General features: G+C 51.8%; 1 protein-coding gene across 1 annotated transcript; it reads right to left on the reverse strand.

The window, feature by feature from the left end:
- Positions 1-16,304: 16,304 nt before the first annotated feature.
- LOC119281405 lies at positions 16,305-16,937 on the reverse strand. Its single transcript, XM_037561921.1, has one exon. The coding sequence runs from the start codon at positions 16,935-16,937 to the stop codon at positions 16,353-16,355; it is 585 nt and encodes a 194-aa protein (XP_037417818.1). The 3' UTR covers positions 16,305-16,352.
- Between the last annotated feature and the right edge of the window lie 2,946 nt (positions 16,938-19,883).

The following is a 19,883-nucleotide window of genomic DNA, read 5'->3' on the forward strand; positions in this document are numbered from 1 at the left end:
GGGGTGCCACGGCAACGATAACGAAAATGGTGCCACGGCAACATTCCGGTCCCGATAACTCGAGTGAGATACCGATGCAAACGAGAAGTGTGACGTGAGCATGTCATGCAAGGATGGTGGGGTGCTCCCAGCTTCCGGGTTCCCACGGGACGGCGGCATGGAAACGAGTGATAATCGGACACGGTGCAAACATATGGTACGTCTCATACAACAAAGGCATTCGGTCCACGGCGGTCGTTCTCGGCGGTTATACCTTTGAAGCGTGCGTTTTCGGAGCGGTTCGAGTCGTCGAGGGAAGTAGTCGTACACAGGTCGTAGTGGAAGTAGTTGTACTCGTGTCGTAGTGGAAGTAGACGTTCTCGCGACTGAAGTTGTACACGTTTTCGTAGATGTCCGGGGTCGTCGGTAGAGGTACACACATTGTCGGGGTACTTGTCGGTCCGGTCTTGGTGTAGATGTACGTGGCAAACGTAGTGGTACTTTGCGCGGGTCGTCCTGGAACTTTTAATAAATCCACGGAGGCAGTCTTGGCGTTCCGGGTCTTGCAGTGTAGTCGAACTTGGCGAAAATAGGTCTCGCTGGGGACTTGGCGCATCCATCAGGAACTTGGTGGTACTTGGCAAATTTCACGCTCGGTGACCGTTGGGCTTGGCGTCAACAGTGATGTGCAAGGGCTAGAACGCCCGGGCCTTGGGCTGCTCAAGGCCATGGAGATGACAGGCAGCAGGAGGCTGTTAGTGGAGGCAGAGCCACGACGAGGAGGTCCTGTTCCGGCAGCTGCAAGTGGTGGACGGACGCAGGCAGCGGCAAGGCTCGGGCGTGAGGGAGAAGGAGCCGGCGCGAGGTGGGTGATGGAGGAGAGCATCTCACGCGCAGGGAAGGAGGTTGAGGCTGGGGCACGCGCCGGAGTTGACGAGCCCCTGGTCGAGCGGAGAGCTCGGGCGAGCAGTGGCACCATGGACGAAGGGAGCAGGAACTCGGGCGACGAGGCAAGGGACCGAGAGGAGCAGGGTCGGCAAGGCGAATGAGTCGGGGACAGCACGCGAGAAAAGCAACGGCAGCAGGGCGCGGGCGAACCAAGGAGGCCGGCGGCGCCATGGCCGTGCGGGCAGGCGAGCTCGCGGAGGAGGCCAACGGGGCTCCGGCCTGGCTCTCTTCTTCGGCGAGGGCGGAGCGTGGGAGCAAGGGGAGGAGAAGCAGGGCGCGGCGAGCTGCGGTTCCTGGTGGACGGAGCACGACGGCGATGATGGGGATCGGGCGTGGGGCTCCTGCGTGCGGGATCGAGCGAGAGATGGGGCGCAAAGGAGGGGAAGGGGAAGATCGAGGAGATGGGCTCCTCTGGCGGCGCGAGGGAGGAGAGGGAGACGAGAGGGAGAGATGGGGATCGGGCGTTGCGGCTAGGGTTAGAGGGGCACCGGCTGGGCCTTGGGCCGCAGCTACAGGAGACTCAAATGGTCGGCTGGGCTGGGCTGGAATCTCTCTCTCCCTCACACACATGACAGAAGAGAGAAAAAAAATAAAGAAAGAAAAGGAAAGAAAGAAAAATGTTAGAGAAGGGACTTGGGCATGGGGATTATTTCCACGGACTCGTAAAAATGTGCACGGTCCATGAAAAATAGGAGTGGCAAGATTGCAGGAATTAAATTCAAAGTCATTTGAATTTAATTCAAAAGGTTTGAGCAAGGACTAGGAATTAGAGGTTTCCAAAAATGTTGGGATTTTTGGTGGAGCTCCGGAAGATGATGAAATAATAATTGGCAAGGTTGGAGACCAAACTTGAAGCAGAAAAGGAACGAAATTATTTTGCAAGTGTGTTTATGGGTGATTCCAAATTAGTGGAATATTTAATATAGCTCCCTAATATTGGAAGATAGGTTATAAAGAGAAGTCACCATGTGAGTTCCCTCGGTTTAAATAGATCAAAAGATCTATGCAATTTATTTAGTTGAGTTTTAAAAATTAAATGGCATGATGGCATGATGCAATGCAAGAGATGACATGAAGAAATGCAACAAACAAAAATAAAACACACGACGAAACTCGGAATAGCTGGGAGTCTTCTGGAGCGTCGGTCTCGGGGCGTTACAACACTCCACCACTACAAGAGGATCTCATCCCGAGATCTAGGATGGCACCGGAGAGAAACGGAAGAGGAAGAGAGGAGGTAAAACTAAGTTGCTTCTTCGACAAAAGAGTGAAACCAAAGAACCTTGAGAGGTTGAAAAGTTGAAAGAAAGAACACAACAGAGATGAACGAGATTGCGAACAATTCGTTAGAAAAGTGGAACAAAGAACATTAGAACTTGAAGGTTGCAAAGACATGAATCAAGAGTTTAATGGACAAGACAGAATTCGAAACCACTCTCGTTGAAACGAGATAAAAAAGGAACAAGGAAGAACAAATTCGGATAGCACTCTGACTGTAAATGGAAGGAATTGAACATGAACTTGAGAAGATGGGATGATACATGATGAAATCAACAACATACTGCCTCCTGAACTATTGAAAGAATGGCACAAGGGGTAAGAAGGATTTCAGACAGCATGCCGGTTGAGAAGGGAGGCAAAACTTGATAAGATGAAAAGAACTTGAATGAGAACACATCACTCGGGTTAAATGGATAAGCACGAAAAGAACATGATCCTCACAATTCGAGATGATGAGTGAAAAGAGCAACATCACAATGCCTCCGGAAGAAAGAATAGAAGATAGATCATTGGAATAACAGAATGAAGAAGAAAATGCCAACTTCTGCCACAAATGAATTTGAAGAGCAACCATAGAAAGAAGGATTGAACGGAGTTGTTGGAAAATCAACAACGAAAAGCACAAGCTTGTTGTGGGCTTATGGCAAACATCTCAAAATTATGAGGTGACAACCGGCCACTAACGGAAACAATTGCTTGCTTGAGATCAACGAAGAGATGAAAACTGCTTTTGCCGAGAGGATAGGAGAAAAACTTGGATCATTGATAAGCACCACAATACAACATTCCTTAGGGAAGGCTTTAGGTGAAATCTATACCAAGATAACTCCAACGAAGAGATTAATGGATTTAAAATACCTCATTCTTGACAACATATGAATCATGAAACATGAAGGAAATTGTCAAGAGTGACATAACACCATCTCAAAAGATAAGGTAGAAAGAATAGCACTTTGAAATGCAAGATGAAGAATGCTTGAACTCCTCAAAAGAAAACATGTGTTGAGCACCATGTTTAATTTTTTGAGTATAGCTTGGCGGGTCATAGCTTCAAGAGAAATCTTGAAGAACAAATCGAGAATGAAAGGAATCCTTGATGAACCACCATGTAGAGCCTCCATGAAGAACTCCGACAATAAAAGGATGATAGAAAGAAAGAGAAGTTGAAAACACAAGGTGAAGTCTTGCGATGATTTAGAAGGAGCTTCGCGACGATATAACCGAGAAAACTTGGAACTCCGAAAAAGAAAAGATGAAGCACTAGAGCCGAGAATTACTTCATCATGAACAATCTCCGGAAGAAAAGAATTGAATCACCTCGAGGAAATAAAAATAAGATTTATTGTATGCTTATCCTTCATCAAATTAAATTGATGACAAGCAATGGATTTGGCATACTACTTATTCTCGTAGAAAGAATTAAGAGAGATATAGCGCAGACTTGGGAAGGTCTTCAACGAACCACCGGTAGGATTGGAAAGAACGAATGAATCTATATGATAACGAAGGAAGAGAACTCTTGAACGAACCATCGTAAGAATTGAAAATGAACGAAGAAAAGATAAAGAAACACCGGGAAGAATTAGAAAATGAACCAAGATACTTGAGAGAATTTAGATACAAATGAACGCAGAGATCCCGAGCTGATTAGATAATACTTGAATGATGCACCGGTATGATTTGGAGAATGAGAGCTGAAAGCTTGAATGAATAATTCTGAGATGATGGGCTCTGGAGAATCAAACTGAAAAGACTCCTGAAATGCCCCGGATGGGTGAAAAGAATTCTCACAATCAAAAACAATTATGAGAGGATGGTAAAAATCTAGAACTATGAATCTTGAAGAGAATGGAGCAAGATTTAAGAGAAATCATTCTTCGGTCTTCAAATGTTGAGAATGATGATGATAACCACCATGCATTGTTGAGACACTCCAGAATGAAAATTAGAAAGGTTGAACCAACGATGAAAAGAATTTGGAAGATCTTGGAGAAGTACATTTGACTGATGATAATTCATTCTTACATCAAACTTGGAAATGAATTTGAGAATCGCTCCGGATAAATTAGAAGAGTCGGGTAAGATCCTGGAAAAAGACCTGTGGGTTAGGGCCCACTCAAAAGGAAAACACCGTTGAACAATTTTGAAGAGAGATTGCACGGGTTCAATAAAATGACTTGAATGAGATAATAATCTCAAAATAGCTAGAAAGGATTAAGAATAGAAACTTGAATCTTCTGAGATAATCTTAAGCACTCCGAATAAGAATAGAGAGAGGTGAACAATTATGAGATGCACTGGCATGAGAAAGCATTTGAACGAGGATAAGGATATGATCAACACCGAAAGCTTCAGGTAAATGCACCGGAGAAGAAAAGAGACGAAGAATAATAAACTTGAAGCTTGTGAGCCTCTTCACGAGGGATCAACGGATCAGAACATTGATTGAAAAGGGTGGAGTGACTTCACATGAATAAATGGATACTTGATTAAAATATATAAGAGTCCTTGAAGAAAAAGGGTGGGAGGGTGGGAAAACAAAGACAACTTGATACGGATGAAACACACACCATTGAGAAAACTTAGAAATGATCTTGCGGATGTTGAAATGATCGTATCCACTTGAAGAGAAGCACGCCGGTTGGAAAAGAATTAACATGACGACCTCGATGATCAAGAAGGATTAGCACTCCCATAGAAATATGAGAACACCATTTAGGGAAAGGTATGGATTCAACACTTGACTTCGAAGCAACTCGAATACCACAACTCAAAACAAAACAAAGGATTTGGCTTGCAGAATAAGCCGGAACAAACATATGATAGAGATTTCGTCCGAAGTTTTCGTGGTGGGGCCCACACGGGCTCGAGTGTACAGCACCATCATGTACAAGGCAGTGCACATGACATACGAAGTGTCCCCGAACCAGCATAGCCAAGGGTTCTTTAAGACACAACGAGACCACTGTAAAAACGACCGTGGAAAGGCGGACCACTAGACGTCGAACCCCAATCTCATATCATGCATCTGTCGAAAAGATATTCTAGGAGCTACTTGAATTCCCACCTATAAAACTCCCGAAACTTTCTGGTTATGCAATCAGGTGTTGGGGATACAGGGGAAGCAATATATATCTCACCCAAAACTAACAATCCCTACATCCAAGCTGTATCCATCCGTCAACACATAACCAAGAAACCTTCGGAAATCGTGTACCTCAACCTTCGAAAAGCATCCGTTATACGAGTTATGGCAATACTCTCGAGCTCGCCCCAGTACTGGGTTATCGAGGTTATCTCACCAACAACTGCATAAAAGAGATTTTCGATGTCGGCAAAGCTCAGGTATTCCAGAACTGCAACGATAAAATTATGACGACAACACCTCGGAGCTCAACTCCCCGGGTCAAAGCCACATAATAGACAGGAGGCACCAAGAACAATGTTCTCGTCACAAAAACCATCGGAACGATTCCAAGATACCCGCGTGATCCTAAAGAAAATTTAGTGAAATTTGAGGAGAGGAAAGACAAAACATCTACGTCAGGAGACCTCACCAGAGCGACGAAGGGACTGAGGAGTAAAAAGAATCCTACTCTCCCATATAAATAATCCTAAGACTCAAAACATTTTTGTTCTAGACTCAACAACGCCAGCAAACAATCAAGCAGGGGCTCCTAAGTCGGTGATGGCTCTGATACCAACTTGTAACACCCACGATGCGGCTATATCTCCCACGTGTCGAAGCACGACTTAGAGGCATAACCGCATTGTGGTTTTGTCGCAAGAAGGGTCATCTTCACACAATCCCATGTAATGAACAAGAATGGGATAAAGAGTTGGCTTACAATCGCCACTTCACACAATGAACATATAATAAATCATACATCATTCAGAGTACACACATAGTCCGACTACGGACGAAGCCAAAATAAAAGAAGATAACCCAACTACTAGATCCCCGATCGACCCGACTGGGCTCCACTACTGATCAACATGAAACGAAACATAGCAACAACTAAGATCTTCGTTGAGCTCCCAACCGAGCTCGGTTGCATCACCTGCACTGGTATCATCGGCACCTGCAACTATTGTGATAGTATCTGGTGAGTCGTGAGGACTCAGCAATCTCAAAACCCATGAGATCAAGACTATTTAAGCTTATGGGAAAGGAAGGGGTAAAGTGGTGAGGTTGCAGCAGCGACTAAGCATATATGGTGGCTAACATACGCAAATAAGAGCGAGAAGAGAGAAAGAGGAACGGTCGTGAAGCTAGCAATGATCAAGAAGTGATCCTGAACTCCTACTTACGCCAAACATAACCCAAAACCATGTTCACTTCCCGGACTCCGCCAAAAAGAGACCATCACGGCTACACACGCTGTTGATGTGTTTTAATTCGTATCTGGTGTCAAGTTATCTACAACCGGACATTAACAAATTCCCATCTGCCTATAACCACAGGCACGGCTTTCGAAAGATTATACCCTGCAGGGGTGTCCCAACTTAGCCCATGACAAGCTCTCGTGATCAATGAAGGAATATACCTTCTCCCAGGAAGACCCGATCAGACTCGGAATCTTGGTTTACAAGACATTTCGACAATGGTAAAACAAGACCAGCAAAGCCTCCCGCTGTGCCGACAAATCCCGATAGGAGCTGCACATATCTCATTCTCAGGGCACACCGGATTGTTCAAACTTCCGGTAGGCCAGCCCAGAGTTGCCCCTGGTGGACACCGGCGGTTGACAGGTTGGACCAACACTCACGACGAGCACTGGCCCGGGGGGGGGGTAAAATAAAGATGACCCTTGAGTCTGCAGAACCCAAGGGAAAAAGGCTTAGGTAGGCAAATGGTAAAACCAAGGTTGGGCCTTGCTGGAGGAGTTTTATTCAAAGCGAACTGTCAAGGGGGTCCCATAAATCACCCGACCGCGTAAGGAACGCAAAATCCGGGAACATAACACCGGTATGACGGGAACTAGGGCGGCAAGAGTGGAACAAAACACTAGGCATAAGGCCGAGTCTTCCACCCTTTACCAAGTATATAGATGCATTAATAATATAAGAGATATTGTGATATCCCAATCATAATCCTGTCCATCATGGAGCATTCTTCAACTTCACCTGCAACTAACAATGCTATAAGAGGGGCTGAGCAAAGCGGTAACATAGCCAAACAACGATTTGCATAGGAAAGGTGTCAAAGGTTAGAGGCTGACATGGCAATATGGGATGCATGGTAAACAAGTGTTAGGTAACGCAACACAGCGATAGAACGAAGCAACTAGCAAGCAAAGATAGAAGTGATATCAAGGGTAATGGTCATCTTGCCTGAAATCCCGATAGGAAGAAGAACGAGTCCATGAAGAAGACAAACGGACGTAGTTGAACGAATCCTCACAACTCTAGAACGGAACCGAAGCTAACGAGAGAAGCAACCCGGAAAGAAGCAAACAATATGGTAAACACACAAGCATAGTCATGACATGATGCACAACCAAATATGATGCATGTCCGGTTTAAAGAGGCATGGCATGGCAAAGTGAAGCAAACAACACTACAAATTTAAGTGGAGCTCAATATGCAACGAGTTGCATATTGACGAAACACCACATCAATTATTTAGTTTAATCTCGTTTAAGCTACCAAACAATATTAAATGTTGTTAAACATGGCAAGAGGTGAGGCATAAGCAAACCACCTAATTAGGCAAGTTTAAATGAGGCCGGAAATAACAAACAACAATTCCGGAAAAATCCCCACATGTCATTTAGTAGTTTAATGCAACAACAATTTTAAGCATTTAAATGTTGTTATCATGATGCGGATGACATATGCAAGTTATATGCAATTTTTATGAAAAAGTTAACATAAGCATGTTATGAAGCATATGGTCACCATGGCGGAACAAAAGGGGTGCCACGGCAACGATAACGAAAATGGTGCCACGGCAACATTCCGGTCCCGATAACTCGAGTGAGATACCGATGCAAACGAGAAGTGTGACATGAGCGTGTCATGCAAGGATGGTGGGGTGCTCCCAGCTTCCGGGTTCCCACGCGACGGCGGCATGGAAACGAGTGATAATCGGACACGGTGCAAACATATGGTACGTCTCATACAACAAAGGCATTCGGTCCACGGTGGTCGTTCTCGGCGGTTATACCTTTGAAGCGAGCGTTCTCGGAGCGGTTCGAGTCATCGAGGGAAGTAGTCGTACACAGGTTGTAGTGGAAGTAGTTGTACTCGTGTCGTAGTGGAAGTAGACGTTCTCGCGACTGAAGTTGTACACGTTTTCGTAGATGTCCGGGGTCGTCGGTAGAGGTACACACGTTGTCGAGGTACTTGTTGGTCCGGTCTTGGTGTAGATGTACATGGCAAACGTAGTGGTACTTTGCGCCGGTCGTCCTGGAACTTTTAATAAATCCACGGAGGCAGTCTTGGCGTTCCGGGTCTTGCAGTGTAGTCGAACTTGGCGAAAACAGGTCTCGCTGGGGACTTGTAGCATCCATCAGGAACTTGGTGGTACTTGGCAAATTTCACGCTCGGTGACCGTTGGGCTTGGCGTCAACAGTGATGTGCAAGGGCTAGAACGCCCGGGCCTTGGGCTGCTCAAGGCCATGGAGATGACAGGCAGCAGGAGGCTGTTAGTGGAGGCAGAGCCACGATGAGGAGGTCCTGCTCCGGCAGCTGCAAGTGGTGGACGGACGCAGGCAGCGGCAAGGCTCGGGCGTGAGGGAGAAGGAGCCGGCGCGAGGTGGGTGATGGAGGAGAGCATCTCACGCGCAGGGAAGGAGGTTGAGGCTGGGGCACGCGTCGGAGTTGACGAGCTCCTGGTCGAGCGGAGAGCTCGGGCGAGGCAGCGGCACCGTGGACGAAGGGAGCAGGAACTCGGGCGACGAGGCAAGGGACTGAGAGGAGCGGGGTCGGCAAGGCGAATGAGTCAGGGACGACACGCGAGAAAAGCAACAGCAGCAGGGCGCGGGCGAACCAAGGAGGCCGGCGGCGCCATGGCCGTGCGGGCAGGCGAGCTCGCGGAGGAGGCCAACGGGGCTCCGGCCTGGCTCTCTTCTTCGGCGAGGGCGGAGCGCGGGAGCAAGGGGAGGAGAAGCAGGGCGCGACGAGCTGCGGTTCCTGGTGGACGGGGCACGACGGCGATGATGGGGATCGGGCGTGGGCCTCCTGCGTGCGGGATCGAGCGAGAGATGGGGCGCAAAGGAGGGGAAGGGGAATATCGAGGAGATGGGCTCCTCTGGCGGCGCGAGGGAGGAGAGGGAGACGAGAGGGAGAGATGGGGATCGGGCGCTGCGGCTAGGGTTAGAGGGGCACCGGCTGGGCCTTGGGCCACAGCTACAGGAGACTCAAATGGTCGGCTGGGCTGGGCTGGAATCTCTCTCTCCCTCACACACATGACAGAAGAGAGAAAAAAATAAAGAAAGAAAAGGAAGGAAAGAAAAAGGTTAGAGAAGGGACTTGGGCATGGGGATTATTTCCATGGACTCGTAAAAATGTGCACAGTCCATGAAAAATAGGAGTGGCAAGATTGCAGGAATTAAATTCAAAGTCATTTGAATTTAATTCAAAAGGTTTGAGCAAGGACTAGGAATTAGAGGTTTCCAAAAATGTTGGGATTTTTGGTGGAGCTCTGGAAGATGATGAAATAATAATTGGCATGGTTGGAGACCAAACTTGAAGCAGAAAAGGAACGAAATTATTTTGCAAGTGTGTTTATGGGTGATTCCAAATTAGTGGAGTATTTAATATAGCTCCCTAATATTGGAAGATATGTTATAAAGAGAAGTCACCATGTGAGTTCCCTCGGTTTAAATAGATCAAAAGATCTATGCAATTTATTTAGTTGAGTTTTAAAAATTAAATGGCATGATGGCATGATGCAATGCAAGAGATGACATGAAGAAATGCAACAAACAAAAATAAAACACACGATGAAACTCGGAATAGCTGGGAGTCTTCTGGAGCGTCGGTCTCGGGGCGTTACACCATTTGCCGTGTGGGGGTTGGATATGGTGGGACCGTTCAAGACGGCCCGTGGTGGCATGACTCACTTGCTGGTTGCGGTGGACAAGTTCACCAAGTGGATAGAGGCAAAACCAATCAAGAAGCTGAATGGGCCGACTGCTGTGACCTTCATCGCCGACATCACTATGCGGTACGACATACCACACAACATCATCACCGACAACGGCACCAACTTCGCCAAGGGAGCTTTGGCTCGTTTCTGTGCGACACAGGGCATCCGCCTGGACCTAGCGTCCGTTGCCCACCCACAGTCAAACAGCCAGGTGGAACGCGCAAACGGCCTCATTTTGTCCGGCCTCAAGCCCCGACTGGTCGAGCCTCTGGAGCGCTCAGCCGGCTGCTGGCTCGATGAGCTGCCGGCCGTCCTCTGGAGCCTGCACACAACTCCAAACAAATCAACGGGCTTCACGCCTTTCTTCCTCGTCTACGGTGTCGAAGCCGTCATCCCGACGGATATCGAATTCGACTCCCCAAGAGTCACTATGTACACCAAGGCGGACGCCAAGGAAGCACGAGAAGACAGTGTCGACTTGCTGGAGGAAGGCCGGCTGTTGGCACTTAGCCGGTCGGCCATCTACCAGTAGAGTCTATGCCGATACTACAACTGCAAGGTGAAGCCAAGGTCCTTCCTGGAGGGAGACCTTGTGCTCCGGCTGATCCAGCGAACAGCCGGACAACACAAGCTCTCGGCACCTTGGGAAGGCCCTTTCATCATCAGTAAGGTGTTAGGCAACGATGCCTAGTATGTGAACGATGCGCAGAAGCCCAGGGCGTGCAAGAGAGATGATTCAGGCAAAGAAACGGAGAGGCCGTGGAATGCAAACCTCCTCCGAAGGTTTTACAGTTGAAAGCTCGGGGACTGCCCTCTTTTTATCTATATAATAAGCGTCGTGCCCATGAGAATGTATGGTCTATTTCCTTCCGCCTAGCTCGGGTTTGACCAGTCGGCCTGGAGCTTCGCCGCCTTCCACAATATGCCGCCTCCTGCAGCCGGACAAGTAGTGTGCCGGCACCAAAGCTTCCTTTGTCAGAAGCCACAGCTCGCAGAGCGACTGCGTGGCAGGCAAAGGTCGCAAAGAGGTGCCCCGCAGGAAAAAACGACTAAGGAGGAAAATGCGTATGGTGGCAGACGGCCTCGCACCTTGCCGTCTGGCTGCTTGGCGGCCAGACGACCGGCCTCCACCTTACTACCCAAAGCTCCGAATGGCTAAGTCCTAGCCCCTTCACAATGGCTAAGAACGCTCAAGCCAGCCGCGGTCCGCAGAGCGGCCGTCGGGCTGGTGAAAGCAAATCCAAAGGGTCGGCAGCAAAGGAAAAAACACCAAGGAGAAAAATGAGAAAAGGTTGGAGGTCGGCGTAGCAAGCATAAGCAGTGATAAAATACTTTACATAGATAAAGGCCTCTAGCTAGCATTCAAACAGAGTTTCATATACACCCCACGGGTGGAATTGCGCGAATTTAACAAAGTGTTCAGAGCATAAACAGAAAATAGGTAAAAGCCTAAGGAGCAACAGAAGGCTCCGGCTGGGCGGTGCCGGTTGGCGCAGCAGAAGGCTCCGGCTGGGCGGTGCCGGTTGGCGCGACAAAGGACTCCGGTTGGCGTGGCAGAGGACTCTGGCTAGGCGGTGCCGGTTGGCACGACGGAAGGATCCGGCTGGACGACGCCGGGTGGCGTGGCCAAGGGCTCCGGCTGAGCGCTGGAGTCGGCTGCACCACCTGGCGCGGCAGGCGGCTTCGTCTGGGCAGAGGGGTCGCCGGCAGCAGGCGGGGCGTTGGAGTGCTGGAGGACGGAGTCGGTGGCATCCGTCGGAGGAATGGGTGGCGGGTCCGCCCCCACTTGAACGCCTCCGGTAGCAGGCGGCACCTTGGGGCGCGGCTCGTTGCTCGAGGCTCGGTCAGGTTGAGGCTGACCGTCCGCCCCGACCTCTGGCATGTCGACGTCGCTCTCGTCTTCCTCCTCCTCCTCCTCCTACTCTTCCTCCTCCCCGTCCTCCCCTTCGTCGCTGGAGTCGATGACTTCGGCAGAATCCTTGCTGTCCTCCGGGTTCAGCCCGAGCCACTCGTGCGGAGCTTCGCCGCCTTCCTCGACCACCTCCGGCACAAAGACATTTGTGTCGGTGAAGTCGGCGATCGCCGCCGCCCTGTTGACAAGCTCGGTTACCACCGCCGCCAGCTCCTCCTGCGCCTCCAGCCGGAACGTGGTTAACTGGGCTAGATCTAGCCCAGGGTACCACGCCTTGACGAATTCCAAGGCCCGGCGCGCTCCTGCCCGGGCTGCTGAGCCTTTCCAGGCCTCCGAGCGGCCGACAGCCACCCCCAGCCAGTCGGCAGTCCGACTTGGGGTACGCGGAGCCGGCAGGCCCGTCCAGAGGGCGGAGACCGCTTGGGCTCCGGCGTGCTGGAGGCGGCGCAACAGGCGGTGGGCAGGCCGAAGCCAGGCTTGAATGCTGAGGACCTGTTCGCCAAGAGTCCGCGGGGCATCTGTGGCAATTTGCGCGCCTCCCACTCTTTGCTCCTCATGCTGGGCCTCGATCATCTGGATCGCGGCTATGGAATGGCCCGGGAAGAAGTCTGTACGGGCAGAAGAAGAAAAAAGGACAAGACCATAAGCAGGGGCCGGCTGCTCAAAGGAAGAAATCAGGGGAGCAGAGCTTACCATCGACCAAGTCCTCAATGCTGCTGAAGCAGGCCGTCACCTGGGCCTTCTTGTCGGCCCAAGCAGAGCGTTCGAGCTCAAACTCGGCAAGGAGGCTGGTCTCCGCCGTCTCCGCCTTCTGCTAGGTCGCCTTGAGGGTTTCCGCCTGTTCGGCAAGTTGGCGATCAGGCGGTCCCGCTCCTCCACCATCTTGTCGCACTCCGCTTCCTTGCCACGAAGGACGGTTTGGGCTTCGCCCAGCTGCTTCTGCAGGGCGGCATTAGCCTCTGAAGAAAGAAAGAAGAGAAGAAGGCATCAGTCGAGCATAAAAGACAAAGGAAAGAAACAATCGAGAAGATTCGGCCCGACTGCTCAGTAGTCGGCCCGAACCTCGGGGACTACAGCCCGCGGGCGCGCCATCGCGCCCCCGCGGAAAAGAAATAGCCGACAAGGGAAAAAGAGCAAATGAGGAGATTCGGCCCGACTGCTCGGCAGTCGGCCCGAACCTCGGGGACTACAGCCCGCGGGTGCGTCAGCGCGCCCCCGCAAAGAGAGAAGAAAGAGACTCACGCCGGCTTTCGGCGAGATGGGCCGTCTACGCCTCCAGCTCCCGAACCTTGGAGTTATAGGCGGTCACACGGAGGTTGTGATAATCCTGCAGGAGAAACATCAAAATAAAGTCAGCAATCGGCAATCACAAGTTAAAGTTCCGACCCGCCTGCTCAGCAGCCGACCGGAACTTGGAGACTACACCCAGTGGGTGCGCTTGCGCGCCCCCACGAAAGAGGAAAAGAAGAACACTCGAAGAAGAAACCAAAAGACGGCTTACCCGGATGGCGGTGCGTGACTCCAAGTAGGCCTCGTTGCAGCGCTTGAGTGCCACTGCCTCCGCTCGGAGCTTGGCCTGGACATCAAGAGACGCCTCATTCAGGGCGCCAGTTCCGCCCCCGTGTACCCAGCCCACGGGCGCGGCACTGGCCGCCTTGGTGTCAAGGGCCGACGAGCTCGAGGCGTCGATCTCCTGCGACCGCGGCGCCGAGGCCGCCTTCTCCAGATAGCGGCGCGTGGGAATGCGGACCGCGGGAACCAAGACCGTTGCCACCGGAGTCCTGACCGGTGGCACCGGCGGCGCCACTGGCTGTTCGCCACGTGGCTCGCTGGCTGGCGGAGGCGGCGGCGGGGGCGGCGGCACAAAGTCGTCCGGCATGGCTACGTCACCGCCCCCTGCTCTCGGATCGGGTAGTCGCCGCCTGCTCCTCTGGCCGTTGCCTCGAAATCAGGCAGAGGCGGCGCAGTATCCAGAGGGGTCACAAGTATAGGCTCTTGGCGGCGGGCGGCCTCCGCAAGCCGTTCCTTCTGTGCGGCCAGGGCTTCCGCCTGCGCCAGCGCCCTCTCGGCGGACGCAGCAGACAAGGCCACCTGCTCCTGGGTGAGGCGGTCGGCCTCTGCCTCCTCGCGCGCCTCCCGCACGTTCCGCTCTGTCGCCTCCCGGAGGTCGGTGGCCGGGTCGATGCGCCGGCTGGTCGAAGAGGTCGCTGCCGACCTGAGGACCGAGCCGACGCCCGACTTCTCAAGGGTCAGCGGGGCCCTGAAATAAGAAGACAAGTCAGGAAACTTTCATGACAGATTGATGAAGAACAAGGAGTAAGGGAATAATGCTTAGGCTGACACCATGATAGGCACCTTCGGCTGCCTCTGGTACTGGGCCGCCTTGGTCGCGGTCTCTCTCCGCCTGGTCACCGCGTCCGGATTCTTGGGCTTCTTGGGAGCGCTGCCGAACAGGGTCGAGCCCTGTTTCCGTTTGCGCTTACCGCCTGGGGCGGGCGGCCCAGAAGAGGGGACGGCGACGGTGGTGGCAGAGCTCCGGGCGGGGCGCGGCTCGTCGTCGTCCTCGTCATCGTCAGGCCAAGCCTCCACGCCGCCGCCTCCCTCGGAGCCGCCTGCTACGCTACCACCGTCCGCTCTGCCTCCGCCGCCTGTCGCGTCGTCGACCAGGGCGGCCGCCCCCAAATCGGGGTCGTTCACATCGCTCTCCGCCCTGTCCGCCTGGAGGTTATCACCCGGCCCCAGGAGGACGGCCGTTGCCTCGGACATATAAATCTGCAACCAAGAAGGAGTCAGGTCTCGAAGGGCGGCGCCATGAAGAGAAACGAAGCAGAGGAAAGTGGCTCAAAAAACAAAGACGAGAAACTTACCGCAGGGGGCGGGTTGTGGCGAGAGTACGGCCGCTTCCCGTACCGCCATTCCTTCTCCGACATCTTGAGGTCGGAGATCTCGTTCACCATCCGCGAGACTTCGGCAGGCGACATTCCCTTTGTGCACAGCCGGCACGGATCACGGTGTCCGCCCATCCGGAAGATCGAATGAGGGCGGCTCTGGAGTGGGAGGACCCGACGCTCGACGAAGGCGACGAGGAGGTCGGAGGCCACGAGGCCCTCCGACTCCTGGAGCACCTGGAGTCGGCCAATGGCGGCTGCCGCATCCGCCGACACCGGTTTCGGCTTGTACCCCCAGGTGGGCCGAGCCCCGGTGGGGGAGGGGGGGGAGGAGGGCTCGTAGGCCGGCAGGTTGAGGAAGTCGGCGACGTTCTACTCGCTCCCACCATGATAAGCCATCCATTGGCATATGTCGCACCCAACCCCCGACAATTGTCGCCTTCCCAACCCATCCCACCGACGTTGCCTTCTCGCCTCAAGTCGCACATCGCCTCCAACAACCGTGGTCGTCGTGTACCGCCTACGCCCAATACATCACATGCCTCGCTGGGAGAAGCGTACATGGGATGTGTCAAATTGACCACCGGTGGGCTCTGCATCACCTATGTCGAATTATACTGCTACAGCGGTGCTAGTAGCTTGCTTAAGTTTACTGAAATTTTAACACAACGTTAACCAAGTCCCTAAATCAGTTTGCTGGATTTGACTGAGCCAAACATGCGGCATTGAGTCATGCAATTTTGTGTTACTTTGCATACTACTAGTGAAAAATTCAGTCATTATGCAATGGTTAAATTGGATTTATAACTAAAAATGTAAAACTGCTACGAACATGATTGCAATGTATGTTGGTCAATGATAACATTCTCTCCTAGCCCATGTGTTCAATTATACTGTTATGAACACTAACATACTAAATCAAAACAATATATATTTTTATTCTATGGATTGGTTTCCGTAAGTTAATCTCTTGTTGTATATTGCAACCAATGAACTAAATAGTTGATAAAGCTTGTATAAAATGATTAGTTGTATGTGGCATGACTAGACCACAAGGTCAAGATGTTAGTATTAATCTCATACAACATATTAAATGAATGCTTAGATACAAGACTAAGATACAATGCATTTGGTGGCCTCCGAAATCTCTAAAAAAACTTATATTTAGGAATGAGGCCCTACAAATTTAAATATAAACTAAATGTAAATTAAGAAGCAAAATAAACGAATCTACACTCTAAAACGTGTGTTAAACTAGCCTGCACGCTGATGCGCCGGGTAGTCTGTCGACGAAAACGTCGCACGTGAAGGACTGCCAGGCCAGGGCCATGTCGATCTCCAGCTGGGCCACCCCCCATCTCCGTTCCGCCGTCACGAGACGAGATAAATCCGCTGGGATCCCTAGCCCCGCGCCCGTCACGTTCACCGCCCACCGCCCCGTGCTCTTGGCCGCCAGCCGGAAGCCGGGCGTGCGCCCGCGCGCGAGGGGCACGCCCGCGTAGGACACGACGACGTCGCCGCCGCCATGGCACAGCTCGTAGATGTGGCCGTTGTCCACGTGCACGACGAGGTCGAAGGCCGGCGAGGTCGCGCCCGGAGCCAGCCCCCTGGCGCCGGCTAGCTCCACGGAGCACGTGGTCGACTTGTCGTCGTTGCATGGCGGCGAGCCGTCGAGCTCCCGAATCCCGGGCAAGGAATCCATCGGCGGCAGGTACATCATGACCAGCCAGAAGGATGTGTACAGGAGCAGTGCCATCGTCCAGGACCCGCAGCCGCAGTCGTCGTCAGATCCGTCTTTCCGAGGAGCGCCGCCTCCATGGTCCTTGGATGCCATCGGTAGCACGCCGGCGTACTACCGTCACGTTCTATGTATTTCTTCAGTTTTTCCGCTCACAAGGAAATCTGATACGTATACGTTTTGTCTTTTGTGCGAGGAGGAGGATCCAGGTGGGCCGCTATTCCGTTACGTGCTTGAGTCTATCAGATACGCGACGGTCGGCCAGATTTTAAAAGATTTGCGTGTGCTGCCGACGCTATAATTCTGTCAGACAACCTGACGGCATTTTCCTCCATGACTCTTCCGGTCAGAAACTAGGAGGCGTCCAGCATTGAGACGCACATTCAGAGGAGTAAATGAATGTATGGTCCTTAAAATTGGTGGCAATGTCCACGATGGTTCTCAAACTCGGAAACTGATTAATATGGTTCCAAAACTGGAGAATGCCGCTTCAATACAGTTTTAAACTTGGCAAACCAAAACCATCAGATTCAGAAATAACCCGAGGTTCCGGAAATCTCTGAGACCTGCCTAGCGCTCCTTCCCCTGCCAAGCGCTCCCCGCTGCTCGCCACTCCGGCGGCGGTGTCCACCCTTCCTCCGCCGCTGGTCGCTCCGACCCCGACGTCCACCTTCCCCTGCCGCTGGTCGCTCTGACCCTGGCGTCCACCTTCCCTCGTCGACGGTCGCTCTGACCCTGTCATCTCCCCCTCCGTAGCAGGTCGCCCAGTTCCAGGCTATGGCCAACAACCTCCAATCCGTCAACTCCACCTTCAGGCCTTCCGGGGAGCGGCCGATCGTCTCGGGGATTGGTATCTCTTCTAGCTCTGAGGCCTCGGGGCGCATGGCCCCACGGATCTGCTGCTCAGGCCCGATGTGCCGACCGTGGTGGTGCCATGGGAGCAACCTCGGCCTTCCAGGAAGGAGTTGTGGAGGCGTCACCAAGCTTCCGGCGCGAGCGTGAGCCCTCATTGCGGGCAGCCTGCGGCCCGGGCTCGCCGTCAGGTTTCACAGATGGATGGATTATGCTACAAGTGCTTCGAGGAAGGCCATTACAAGAAGGATTACACCAACCAAGTGGCCTGCTTTCGCTGCAAGCTGCCTGGCCATGAGTCCAAGGACTGCAAGCGCTGGGGGCGGTGGTCGGCGTCGAGCCAAAGTGGGTGTCGGTGCACTACTACAGGCCAGAAGAATTCTTGGTGGTTTTTGCGCGTCAGGAGCATCGCAGTCTGGTGGGGGCTGCGCGTACATTGAGTTTCAGGGAGTTCGCCTCTTCTTCAGGCAGTGGAATCGACAAGCGCAAGCAGTTCATTCACAGCTCAATTTCAAGATCTCGCTCGTGATGGAGGGCATTCCGCCGCTTGCTTGGGAGCGCGAGGTTGCGGAAGATCTGATGGGCGCCTCTTGCTTGGTGGATAGGGTGGCGTCGGAGTCCAGCTCATGCCCAGACCTACCGATGTTCAAGCTCACGACATGGACGATGGAGCCGGATTCTATTCCTTCACTCAGATGGCTGGCAATTCCAGAGCCGGGACTGGTGGCGCCTCGGATGCACCCGCCAATGTTGCAATACAAGGTGCTAATCCATCTGGACTCTGTGTTGGATTACAGTGATAGGGATGAGCCGCTCTTCCTTGGTGTATCGTCGGGCAGTGATCAGAGTGGAGTGCCGTCGGATGGGAGAATCAGTGGTGGTGCTATGCCTGCTGTGGTTCCTCACCGTCAGCCATGGCAGTTCGGAGTGCGTAATTCTCGCGGTCAGGGGTCAGCGGTTCGTCTCGTCCTTGCGTGCCACGAGCGCTCGCAGGCCGCCGCCGGCGATAACAGGGTCTCTCGCCAATGGATCCCAGGATGATGGTGACAGCTGGGTGATAACCCACAAGTATAGGAGATCGCAACATTTTTCGAGGGTAGAGTATTCAACCCAAAATTATAGATTCGATACAACGGGAGCCAAAGAATATTTGTAAGTATTAGCAGCTGAGTTGTCAATTCAACCACACCTGAAGATTAATTATCTGCAGCAACGTGATCAGTAGCAACGTAATATGATAGTTTTGATAATAGTAGCAGCAGCAATGGTAACGGTAACAGTGATAGAAATAGTTTTGTAGCAAGTGCAACAGTGACGATAGCAGTAGTAACTTAGAAAAAACAATATAAGATAAATTCGTGGCATTGGATCGGTATTTTTTTGGATGATATTCATCATGTGACAGTCATAACCTAGGGCGATACGACACTAGCTCCAGTTCATAAATATAATGCAGGCATGTATTCCGTAAATAGTCATACGTGCTTATGAAAAGAACTTGCATGACATCTTTTGTCCTACCCTCCCGTGGCAGCGGGGGCCATAAGGAAACTAAGGGATATTAAGGCCTCCTTTTAATAGAGAACCAGAACAAAGCATTAACACACGGTGAATACATGAACTCCTCAAACTACAGTCATCACCGGGAGTGGTCCCGGCTATTGTCACTATGGAGTTGCTGGATCATAACACGTAGTAGGCGACTATAACTTGCAAGATAGGATCTAGAACATGGATATAATGGTGATAACATAAACAGTTCAGATCTGAAATCATGGCACCCGGGCCCAAAGTGACAAGCATTAAGCATGGCAAAGTCATAGCAACATCAATCTCAGAACATAGTGGATACTAGGGATCAGGCCCTAACAAAACTAACTAGATTACATGATGAATCTCATCCAACTCCTCACTGACCAGCGAGCCTACGAAGGAATTACTCACTCCCGGTGGGGAGCATCGTGGAATTGGCGATGGAGAAGGGTTGGTGATGACGAAGAACGAAGATCCCCCTCTCCGGAGCCCCCAACGGACTCCAGATCTGGCCTCCCGATGAATAACAGGAGGTGGCGGTGGCTCCGTCTCGTGGATTGAAATAATTCTTTCACCCTGATTTTTTTCTGGAAATATGTGATTTTATAGCATCGGTTTCAGGGTCCGCGGGGCCACCAGGTGGGGACAACCCACCTG

Source organism: Triticum dicoccoides, chromosome 3B, assembly GCF_002162155.2.
Source record: "Triticum dicoccoides isolate Atlit2015 ecotype Zavitan chromosome 3B, WEW_v2.0, whole genome shotgun sequence".
Taxonomy (NCBI): domain Eukaryota; kingdom Viridiplantae; phylum Streptophyta; class Magnoliopsida; order Poales; family Poaceae; genus Triticum; species Triticum dicoccoides.

Excerpts from the sequence above, each read along its gene's own strand:
- LOC119281405 (XM_037561921.1), bottom strand. The coding sequence starts at position 16,937 with ATGGCATCCAAGGACCATGGAGGCGGCGCTCCTCGGAAAGACGGATCT.